The following is a 12,257-nucleotide window of genomic DNA, read 5'->3' on the forward strand; positions in this document are numbered from 1 at the left end:
AGGTCGATCAAACCAGAAGAGGCAATATCCAGGGAGAGATACTTAGGAGTCAGGGACGTCTGTGGGGAGGAAAGATTCAGTTAAATAAATGAGGTCTGGTTTATTGGAAGCGGCCTGGATTGAGAGATCTGTCAGTTTGGAACGGTGGCCCCAGATGCTTGAGGTCCACACAGTTAGAGATAGGGTGTGGTGTCCCTGACCCCTGACTAAGTGAGTGTGTTAGCATACGGTTGAAGGTTTGAGTGTGGGGGAGGTTTTCGAGGGTGAGGTAAGGGGGATGCATTTATGGAGCGGGTGAGGGGAAAGCATTGTGAGGGTGGAGTGAGGAAGGTTGCAGAAAGGGGAAACATGAAACTTTGAGGGGATGTGGTGGAGTATATGTTTTTCCTGATTCTATATTCCCAAGTTTGACAGAGGGAGATGAAGATTATGGGATGGAGATTTTAACGGTTGTTAGACACGTGGAGAAATGCTGTGCTGTATGATTGGGGCGTGGGGCGTGGGGTAGGGGCGATTAGGTTTGTGAACGAGGCTCAAAGCAGACAAAAACCTAAGAAAAATAATCCTTTTGAAGAAGACGAGACATATATCGTGGTGAAGGAGAACGTGTGCAGCATTTGTGAAGGAGAAACAAGGGTTGAAATGTATTCTAAAAATTTTTTTTTTTTTTTTTAAAGAAGGAGCATTTATAAGTAACGTAGAATCAGTTTGGAGAATAGAGGCTAAAAGCAGAACATTCTTAGAGCATAAAAGGGTAAGGAGTTAACACAGTACTCCTTAGACTATTCTTCTCTAAGATTACAATCACCGCCTTCGTCGGTGCACATATTACAAACTAGAACGGGCACTCGGTAGAGCGCATACCTTCGCCGCAGCTACTGTTCTGTACTTGGCATGGGAGTGTAGGGAACAGAACAGTGAACAGTTTGGTGCTGATTTCATGCAAATCGGATAAGAATTGACCGAGTTATGACAAAAAACGCACATTTTGCAAGGTCGTGACCCCCCTGACCTTTGACCCCCAACCGCTAACAAGGGTAATGTCTTCACTGGGTCATGTCGTATATCACAAGATCGGGCATTGAATTCTGAACATTTTGGCATTAGTTGCATGCCAATTGGATAAAAATTGACCGCGCTATGGTAAAAATACGATTTTGACCTTTTCGTGACCTTGACCTTGACCTTTGACCCGATTGCTCCCAAAATCTAATCAAATGTGTCCCGTATAATAACCAATCATCCCACCAAATTTCATGCAATTCGGTTGAATACTTTTTGAGTTATGCGAATAACATACACACACACACACACACACAGACATACAAATAAATACACAGCGATCAAAACATAACCTTCCGCTTTTGCGAAGGTAACAACTCATCTCTGACAGATACCTGTTACAGATGCAAATCTAAGCTAATCGAGCACATGGCCAAAGACACTTTCGAAAAACATCATGGGGTGTATAGTCCATGAGCCAGACCCCAGAATTTCATGGATTGGTACCACCTGGGGTGGCAAAATCTCACTGTGTTTTCTTGAAAGGCGTATACCCATAGATGAAAAAAAATTTTTAAGCCAAGCTTGGAACGGTAGCTTAGTGCTAGTAATCACCTCTTAAAGATGGAGGACTGGGCCTGATCCGGGACCTGAAATTATGGGGTAGGAGAAATATAAATTGCGATATCGTTTGAACTAATGGTCCAATTGCTACAAATAACCACTCAAAATGTTGGAAATTTTAAGTTCTACATAACTATATCTATCATTTGCCAATATGCTAATTAAGTAGGTCACTAGAGGTCAAAAGGTCACGAAATTTGACCCCTGTTTAAAATCTGGCCATCCGTCCAAAATATCATCACAGTTACCCTAACAATGGGAATTTCTCAGCCAAAATGGGCTCAAATAGAAGTTAATAAGTGTCCAAGTCCATTTTATGCCTAAAATTGTGGATTTTATTTGTATCTGAGCCATGGTACATAACAGAATTTGACACTTCTTTGAAAACGGCCATTTTTAGCCCTAAAAACATCCAAAATTAATGATGTCAATAATATGCTGATATTTAATTAGCTTTTTTTTTTCACTTTCAGGCAATAATGGAGGACACTGGAGATCTAGACCAAGTACCCTTACTGCCACGCAAGTTGACCCGTTCCTCCTGCATCTTTGAGTGCGAGGACACAGACCTCGAGCTGAATTCGCCCCAAGATCGTGCATCGTGGGAACGGCTTCTGAAAGCAGCTGAGATCCGGAAGCATGCCGGCATTCTTAGGATTGCTGCCACTGCCAGAGATGATGAGATCCCACAAGTCCTGTATCACAGGGGATGCAGGAATCAATTTGTTAAGAAACGTGACCTGGATGCTATTGAAAAAGCAGCATCCGCAGAGAAGCCGGATGAGCCGGGACGGAAAGGACTGAACCGGAGAAAGTCATCAGCAGGTCTAACCTCGTCATCATCACGCATGTATGAACCAGTCTGCATCTTCTGCCTGAAAAGCAGCAAGTGTCTCACAAGCAGCAAAACAAGAGAGCCCTTGGTCCAATGCGTCGATCTATGTTCAGATCAGACGGTTAGGCAGGCAGCAGTGGACCAAAGTGATCCAAGAATGATGGCGATTACGTCCCGAGACCTAGTTCCAGCTGAGGGCCACTACCACCGGTCTTGCTATCGTAGGTATACCAAACAGACAAGCTCCAAGACCAAATCTGAAACTAGTGGTGATCCGGTGGCATTCCACCCAGACAGACGAGGAGTATGCTAAGACTGAAGAACATTGTTATAGTGGACTGTTCAGGTTCATTAGGGATGTTATATTTGAGAAGCCTCAAGTGATAAGAATGACCGAGTTATGCAAATATCTGCTTGATTAGTTTGTAGAATCTGGTGTAGGCCTAGGTGAGGTTAAAACGTCCACTAAAAAGCACATCCATAGAAAGATCAAGGGGGAGTTTGGGGAGAGTATACATATGATACCAGATGAGATGGGGAAATTGCTGGTCTATCCTGACAACCTTTCACTGTCCCAGCTGGTGAAAGAAAACCAGAGGCTTAAAGAGGAACTCCTAGCTACCAAGCAGAACACCTCCAAGGTAAGTATGATGATGATAAATATGTCCACTATCTTGAGAAATGATGTCAAGCGGCATGATGTTCAAATGCCCTGGCCTCCAGTACCAGAGGAGTTGAAGGATGGAGCAGTCTTCATTCCATGCTCTTTGAAAACATTCTTGAGAATGCTCATGGCAGGCGAATCTGACTCCTCAGCTCCTGTATCGGACCGAATCCAAAGGCTTATTGGATCCATTGGGCAAGACCTCGTCTATGGCATAACCTCTGCTTAGGTAAAACCTCCTAAACACATCCTGTTGTCTTATGCTGTCAAATCCCTAACCGGTTGTGTTGAGATCATTCGTTTCCTGAACCGAAGTGGTCATGGTGTTTCTTACTCAAATAGAGAATGATGAATATGAATACATAGAGATTAAGAAAGCTGCAGATGCCCTTGGTCTTGAAAAATGTGCCTGCCTCCTGGAACTCCATTCATTCACGGGTTGCGACACTGTGAGCAGCTTTGCTGGCCGGGGCGAAGTTTCAGCTCTTCGGCTTCTAAGCCACGAGGAACACATGACCACCCTGCAGTCATTAGGCCAATCATGGGACCTATCAAATGAATCAATTAAGCGACTAGAGGCACTGACTTGTTCCCTCTACAGCGCCAGGACAGCCATCAACAGCATCAATGAGTTGCGTTTCAACATCTTTTGTGCGAAGAAAGGCGAGGCCGAGTCTTGGCAACTCCCCCCCCCCCCCCCCTGTGCATCTTCCTTGCTCAAACACTGTAAGAGGGCCAACTACCAATGTGCAATCTGGAAGAGAAGTTTGGACAGGAATCCAGATATTCCGTCTCCGTGTGGCCATGGATGGAGGGTAGATGATGGACAGTTGGTGATTGACTGGGGTGATGCACCACCTGCCCCTGAGGCTGTCATGGAGTTGATCGCCTGCAACTGTCCAAGGCAGTGCTTGGAGGAGAGCTGTTCCTGCCTCGAGAACAGGATGAGGTGCACATAACTATGCAAGTTGCAGACTTGTAGCAACATACAAGAGGAGGAGGAGGAGGAGGAACATGGCAGGGTTGAATTTGAAGGCTCATCCGATGATGACGACAACAGTGACTCTGACGAAGATTGAGATGCAACTCAGACATGGATACTGGGGCCCCTTTAATGGACACACTATGGTACTGTAGGAGGATGTGATGCGTGGTAGTGCAAGGGGTCAACTCTGATGAAACAATTAATAAATGTATTGATTAGTTATTGATCTCTCTGGGGGAGATACATGTAGTTGTATTTCATGCTCTTCGGGACACTCTTCAGCCCCTTTGAACCAGTAGGATTAGGCTTGGAATTGAGGCTTAAATAGGCCTACCAAATCCATAAAGAGGAATTTCTAGCAGGTATCAATATTTTGATATGCTGTTAAGGGATGATTTACCATGTTTCATGAAGTCTTCTGTCAGATGGACGTAAAAAATGCATACCTGAGGTTCAATGGTGAATTACCTTGACCTTGACTACAGGTGACCTTTAAATGCCTAACAGCCCTAAACGAAATAAGAGCACATTTTCACATGATATTTGACATTTGTATTAAAATGTTGTTTGAAAGATTTTTTATTAACACCAACACATCAATTGGCATCTTCCATTTTTGCGTGTTTTTCAGGCTAAAAATGGCCATTTTCAAAGATGTCAAATTCCGTTATGTACCATGGCTCAGATACAAATAAAATCCACACTTTTAGGCATAAAATGGACTTGGACACTTATTAACTTCTATTTGAGCCCATTTTGGCTGAGAAATTCCTATTGGTAGTGTGACTGTAGTGATTTTTTTGGATGGATGGCCAGATTTTAAGCAGGGGTCAAATTTTGTGACCTTTTGACCTCTAGTGACCTACTTAATTAGCATATTGGCAAATGATAGATATATTTATGTAGAACTTAAAATTTCCAACATTTTGAGTGGTTATTTGTAGCAATTGGACCATTAGTTCAAACGATATCGCAATTTATATTTCCCCTACCCAATAATTTCGGGTCCCGGATCGGGCCCAGTCCTCTATCTTTAAGAGGTGATTACTAGCACTAAGCTACCATTTCAAGCTTGGCTTCAAAGTTTTTCTTCATCTATGGGTATATGCCTTTCAAGAAAACACAGTGAGATTTTGCCACCTCAGGTGGTACCAATATCTGGTCTGGCTCATGGACTAGTACTGGCATATGGATCCCCAACTTCATGGAATACTCTGATACAACCAACACCTTGCCCGCAAAGCACCAGGAAGACAGTTTATAGTCAAGTGGAGAATCCATTCCAGACTACACGGCTCAAAGGCAAATATGCTCCCTCTACCTTGCGCAGGCGAAGGTTTTACCAGACTGTTATAATACAATATCATAATGTTATAATACCTTATAAACCAGATTTTGTTATAATATTATATCATCTATCTATAATTCCAGCAATCTCTGTGTGTATGTTTGTATGTTTGTATGTTTGTATGTTTGTATGTATGTTTGTCTGTGACCGCTGTTTCTCGACAACTACCGGTCCGATATACTTGAAACTTGCCAGGTATATTGCTGGGGACCCGAGGATGTGCCTTTTCAAGGTTTTAAATTAATCGCAGAAGTAGTTACCGAGCTATGTCCAAAAAACGATTCAACCAATCAGAGAGCAGCGAGCTATCACGTGTGCCGAACGTGGCGAACAGACTCTGCCTCGGATGGCACATTTGAGAGCGTATTCATTTATTTCCCGTCGGCAAACTATGTTGGCGCTATGTTGGCGTTAAACGATGTTTTAAAACTAATTAAAACTAATTTGCGATTCTTTCGCTTTCCTGCGATATGCGACCTTCCGGACAGTCAAATGAGGACGTCACTTCCGGACTTACGTAGCGGCGAGCGGGCGCCATTTGGAGGAGCTGGGAGGACTCAGTCGTGATAGAGTGAGCCTGAGTGAGTATATCAAGACAAGAACAAGATCTAGAAGGAGGTATGTACGGTGCGATTCATATAATATATTGTTTAGTTATCGTCGATGAGGAATTTGGGGGCCCGATTAACTGCAGCGCCATCCGAGCTGCGGCGTCGGGACGATACATTCATTGTACGGTAACATCACGCACTTACGGGCACGTCCTATATATATAGTACGGGCATGCCCTAGTAATTAAACACCAAGGGAGAAAATAAAGTTATCCACGATTCAACGTTTTGCAAGAATAAACCAATTTTAACTTGCCTACTTTGGACCATCGTTGATCATCAGAACATGGCTTCCACCGACTGCTGCGGTTCATAGAGTACTGGTACAAAAATGACTTCCTGGTCCGAATTGGATGACTCTGGTTGTGAATTTAATGACCAATTAAAAGAGAGAGGGGGAATGTCTCCACTTCGTTAAGTTGTAATGACGAGCAAGCATTGGAAAGATAGATCAGTCTTCTTGGGAATTTACATTCATTTTTACTCAGCCTCCTGTTACATAGTGGATAGTTTTTCAGCATTGATTAATTATTATAATTTATTATTTACTAGGGCATGCCCGTACGTGGGTGCCCGTTCCTTGCCAAAAAAAAAAAAAAACGCTACCCGTACGCTCTACCCCGCCCGTACGCCCGTAAACAAAAAAAACAACGCTCTTCGCTTCCGCCCTTCGCTCTGACTGAATTGGGAGAAATAATGCGCATAAGAAATCGAGAAATTATTATTTTCTCCGGAAGAAATCGAATTACGGACCGTAATGGCGCACGCGCTCGGCTCGGCTCGCTCTCACATCGGCCACGCCTACGCAACAACGCGTTCTGTGATTGGCTGCCGGAAGTGCAGTCTTCACTGTCCGGAAGGTCGCAAATCGCAGTTACGATGAATCGCAAATTAGTTTTAATTAGTTTTAAAACATAGTTTAACGGCAACATAGTTTTCCAACGTGAAATAAATGAATACGCTCTCAAATGTGCCGTCCGAGGCAGAGTCTGTTCGCCACGTTCGGCACATGTGATAGCTCGCTGCTCTCTGATTGGTTGAATCGTTTTTTGAACATAGCTCGGTAACTACTTCTCCGATTAATATGAAACCTTGAAAAGGCACATCCTCGGGTCCCCAGCAATATACCTGGCAAGTTTAAAGTATATCGGACCCGTGGTTGTCGAGAAACAGCGGTCACAGACATACAGACATACAAACATACAAACATACAAACATACACACAGAGATTACTGGAATTATAGATAGATGAGGGTCGGTACAAAAGTAATGCCTCTTATTTTTCACTTTGTAACCAAAGCATCGTAGGAAAGTTACACGAGATCACAATGAAAGGTTTGCATCTCCCACCCATTTTAAGTTGAGCAGCACTGTGATCAGTCACATGACAACAGCACACCAGGCTTTCAAAATGGCTGCCCCGCTACATGTGTGTACGGAGCAGAGAACAGAGAAGAGTTAGATAAATTTGTTCAATTTAAAGAGGTTCATCCAGTGGATATACATATGCTTTCAAAGAATGCATGTTGCTACTCTACCATTGATGTGAGCATCGTTAGAAATTGGGCAAAGCGTTTCAAGAGCGGAGAAACCAATGTCGACGACAAGCTGTGAAGTGGTCGGCCTGCAACCAGTGACACCAGCAAACAAGAGCCTGATTGATGTGCTCATTGAAGTGCAATGCAGTTATTGGAGACTATGTGGAAAATTCGCTTAATTTTGGCCACCAAGATGTGTGCATATTCCCTGTAATTGGAATTACATTTAGTCACAAGTAAAATATGAGGCATTAGTTTCATACCGAATTTACCGATCCTCGCATATCTTGGGAAAAAGGTTGATTCGAATCCACCACCTTGTTGGTTCAGGCACAGACATTCCCAAGGTTGATTGATGTTCAAAATGCTGAGCTTGGCCACACCTTTTAAGGCTTGCCCTTGCAGAAATCTGTCAATGGTCTTATGTCTTTCAATCCTGACAAATCTCACACTCTTACTATGTCTCTCCGAAAAGATCGACTGGACAACCCTCCCATCTACTTTCTCAACAATCCTCTCCAAGAAGTTCTGTCGCTCAAGCTTTTGGGTCTCACCATCTGCCATGATCTTTCTTGGGAAAACCACATTTCCAAGCTGGCCTCCAAAGCCAGTCGCCGACTGGGCATCCTCCGTCGTGCGAAGTCCTTCCTAGGCACACCTGAGCTCCTCACCACATACAAGGCTTTCATCCGCAGCTCAATGGAATACTGTTCCCCCCTCTGGGCTGGTGCTCCTGCCTCACACCTGGCTCGGCTTCACGCTGTTGAATCCAAAGCTTTCAGAATCATTGGAATCTCCCGCGATGAAGCTATCTCTGAGGGCCTTTCACTCACTCACTGCAGGCAGGTAGGTGGTCTTTCTGTCTTCTACCGACTCCTCTCCGGCCTTGCTCCCCCAGCTCTCTCTGTGCTCTGTCCCCCAAATATTCCTACAGGTTGCACAAGATCTGCCAGCAACCCTCTGATGGTTAAACTGCCGAAATCTCTGCTCTCTGCTCACCTTCACTCTTTCATTCCTCTTTTCTCCCGCCTCTGGAACAAACTCCCACACTCACTTCAATCACACTCCTCCCTCCAGGTCTTCAAAACAGCTGTTCACCACCATCTCTTATCTTCCCCCATCCAAAACCTTGATCTTTTCTACCCCCACTAATTCACCCCAGATCCACCTTGTTTGAAATTCCAACTTCTTTCCTGGAAGTCTTGGCAGTGTCCATATGTTTTATACCTCTCCCACCCCCCCCCCCCCCCTTCCCATGCCTCCCCCCCAAAGCCCTCTCCCTCCCACAGTTCTCTCGATGTCTCCATGTCTCTCGGTCCCTGCTCGCAAATGTTGTGTTTGTGTCCTTCCCCCTCTCTCCCCATCTTGTCTACCGCTCCCGATGTTATTTGTTTTGTGTGTCTGTTTGTCTTTCTGTGTGATTAATGTTCGCTCTTTCACGAGCCTCGATCTTGTATAAAAAAAAAAAAAAAAAAAAAAAAATGGTGGCTTAATTATTCTAAAAATTCCTGATCTCTACCAAAGTCTCTCTGAAAAGATCGACTGGAAAACCCTCCCATCTACTTTCTCAACAATCCTCTCCAAGAAGTTCTGTCGCTCAAGCTTTTGGGTCTCACTATCTGCCATGATCTTTCCTGGGAAAACCACATTTCCAAGCTGGCCTCCAAAGCCAGTCGCCGACTGGGCATCCTCCGTCGTGCGAAGTCCTTCCTTGGCACACCTGAGCTCCTCACCACATACAAGGCTTTCATCCGCAGCTCAATGGAATACTGTTCTCCCCTCTGGGCCGGTGCTGCTGCCTCACACCTAGCTCGGCTTCACGCTGTTGAAACCAAAGCTTTCAGAATCATTGGAATCCCCTGCAATGAAGCTAACTCCAAGGGCCTTTCACTCACTCACCACAGGCAGGTTGGTGGTCTTTCTGTCTTCTACCGACTCCTCTCCGGCCTTGCTCCCCCAGCTCTCTCTGTCCTCTGTCCCCCAAATATTCCTACAGGTCGCACAAGATCTGCCAGCAACCCTCTTATGGTTAAACTGCTAAAATCTAGGCTCTCTGCTCACCTTCACTCTTTCATTCCCCTTTTCTCCTGCCTCTGGAACAAACTCCCCCACTCCCTTCAATCCCACTCCTCCCTCCAGGTCTTTAAAACAGCTGTTCACCACCATCTCTTATCTTCCCCCATCCAAAACCTTGATCTTTTCTACCCCCGCTAATTTCACCCCAAATCCACTTTTTTGAAATACCAACTTCTGTCCTGGAAGTCCTTGGTGTACTTGTGTTTTATACTTCTCCCATCCCCCCCCCCCCGCCCTTCCCACACCTCCTCCCCCCAAGCCCTCCCCCTCCCACATTTCTCCCGTTGTCCCTGCTCTCAAATGTTGTGTTTGTGTCCTTCCCCCTCTCTCCCCATCTTGTCTACCGCTCCCCTTATTTTTGTGTTTTATGTGTCGTTTTGACTTTCTGTGTGATTAATGTTAGCTCTTTCACAAGCCTCGATCTTGTATACAAAAAAAAAAAAAAATGTGCATAGCAGGATGAGTAATGGCACAATGCTCTGGTAAATTGCTCTATAATCTTTCATTGCCATTTTGAAAGATTCTCATGAAATCTCATCAGATCTCAAGTGGAATGCCTGGGAAAATTTTGTCAGAGACGGTAACCACAGTGACGGTAACCCTGAGGCAGATAGAGTCAGCAATTTGAAGACTAATTATTGCCTTTTCCAGTGCAATGCAGAAACAGCTCCAATATAACGAGATCCAGGTGACTGTATGTTGGTATAATGGTTCACCTTCCGAGAAAAACCACCGTTTTGACATCGAGTCTCATGAAATTAGTGAGTTGTATCATTTGTCTTGCAAACACGCAAATACAAACAAATAATATTAACTGTAGAACAGACAATTTTATCACAGCAATCCACAATAACAATTATTAGTGGACAAAACAAATATTCTATCTCTCTCACCCTTGGACTTGTCCGCTGATCCCACACCCAACCATGCCACGGAGGAAGAGGAACCATAAATAATTTGGTGCGAATGACGTGAGGAGGCAGTAAAAGACTGAGAACACTGTTGCAAGAAAAAGAACCTGCCATAACAACAACAACAACAACCAACAACAACAGTGATAACCAGAATTAACACAAGGATGTGAGTTCTAAGAGCAGCATCCACCCCCCCCCCCCCACCCCCTCTACCTCCCATGCCCATTTCCCTCCCCCTCCTCCATTCACTTCATGAAGACTTTTGAGCATGTTCAAGCATTTGGATTTTAATTGTTGGGTGTAACTAAGTGAGGGGGATACCACTTTTGACCCACAACCACCCCCACCCCCCCACCCTCCCCCCTTCCCATATATTCCTAATCGACACAACATTCCTGGCTCACCGTTTTGCGGCCATATCGATCAGCAGAAAGACCCCACAAGCCACTGAAGACCATGTAACCAGAAAACACCACCTGCACCACACACAGTAAGTGACGTGTCAAACTTGCAGAAGCCAATAAAGTCATTAGACTGGTTAGACCGAAACAAAACAACCCGAAGGGTGCTTTTCATTTATCCAACCAGCAGAACATTCTAAATCGTGGATAGATTCTCGGTGGTGCTGCAACTTGAGAACCGCCAATTAAAACCTCAAGTTCTCACAAAACAAACTTTTTCCTTCTTTTGCCCTGAACAATTGTTGAAGTTCAGAGAACCTCTAACTAGAAGGTTTTAGTTAAACATTCAGGGGAAATAAAACACCTTTGGCACTCCCATTTGAGCAAGTACTCCAAGTTAAAATCCCAAATGCTGTGTTGATTTATCCCTCGTCTACTAATATCCCTATAAGTTCATGTGAAGGTACATTGATCTCTCCTAGCATGTTCAAATGAGTGTTCGATATGTGCAAATAAAAACAAACCTTTTAACTATGACCAATAACGGGTATATATTGTCTACCGCTCCCCTTATTTTTTCCACCGCTTTTGTCTACCGCTCCGACACCAATTGTCCCCCCCCCCCCCCCTCCCAAAAAAAATCCACTACTGGATGCTCCGGATGGCTACAGGCCTGTTTCGGAGCTAACGAGCATCATTTCTATCCCAATGACATCAGAAACTCAACATCCACTGCTGGGAACTACATAAAGAATAATTGACATCTGTGCTGAGTTCCACTCAGGTCTAATGATCATTGGCTCAAGGTTACCATCTATGCTGAGTTCTGAGGACTATTGCTCATGGTTAACATCCGTGCTGAATTTTACTCAGTTCTGAGGACCACTTCTCATGGTTAACATCTGTGCTGAGTTCTGAGGACCATTGATCAAATCTAACATCTATGTTGAATTCTACTCAGTTCTGAGGACCATTAACTCAAGGTTAACATCTGTGCTGAGTTCTGAGGACTATTGATCAAATTTAACATCTATGTTGAGTTCTACTCAGTTCTGAGGACCATTAACTCAAGGTCATCATTTATGCTGAGTTCTGAGGACTATTCCTTATAGTTAACATCTGCACTCAGTTTTACTGAGTTCTGAGGACCATTCTTTCATGGTTAACATATGTGCTGAGTTTTATTGACTTCGGAAGACCATTCCTTCATGATTAACATCTGTGATGAGTTTTGCTTAGTTCCGAGGGCCATTGAGGAA

General features: G+C 44.3%; 1 protein-coding gene across 11 annotated transcripts in view; it reads right to left on the reverse strand.

Annotated features, from left to right (window-relative positions):
* The window catches only part of SVOPL (SVOP like), a 306,199-nt gene that overhangs the window by 265,389 nt on the left and 28,553 nt on the right, over positions 1-12,257 (reverse strand). For all 11 annotated transcript variants that reach the window (XR_013622418.1, XR_013622419.1, XM_078772099.1 and 8 more), the window contains 2 exons: positions 11,002-11,073; positions 10,577-10,701 (listed from right to left, as the gene is read on the reverse strand). Coding sequence is in view for 9 of the 11 variants with exons in the window: in XM_078772099.1 (XP_078628225.1) it covers positions 10,577-10,701; positions 11,002-11,073 (197 nt within the window). In the remaining 2 variants the exon portion in view is untranslated. The remainder of the gene's footprint in view (positions 1-10,576; positions 10,702-11,001; positions 11,074-12,257) is intronic.

The sequence above is a fragment of the Myxine glutinosa genome, chromosome 1 (assembly GCF_964187855.1).
Source record: "Myxine glutinosa chromosome 1, kmMyxGlut1.1, whole genome shotgun sequence".
Classification (NCBI taxonomy): Eukaryota; Metazoa; Chordata; class Myxini; order Myxiniformes; family Myxinidae; genus Myxine; species Myxine glutinosa.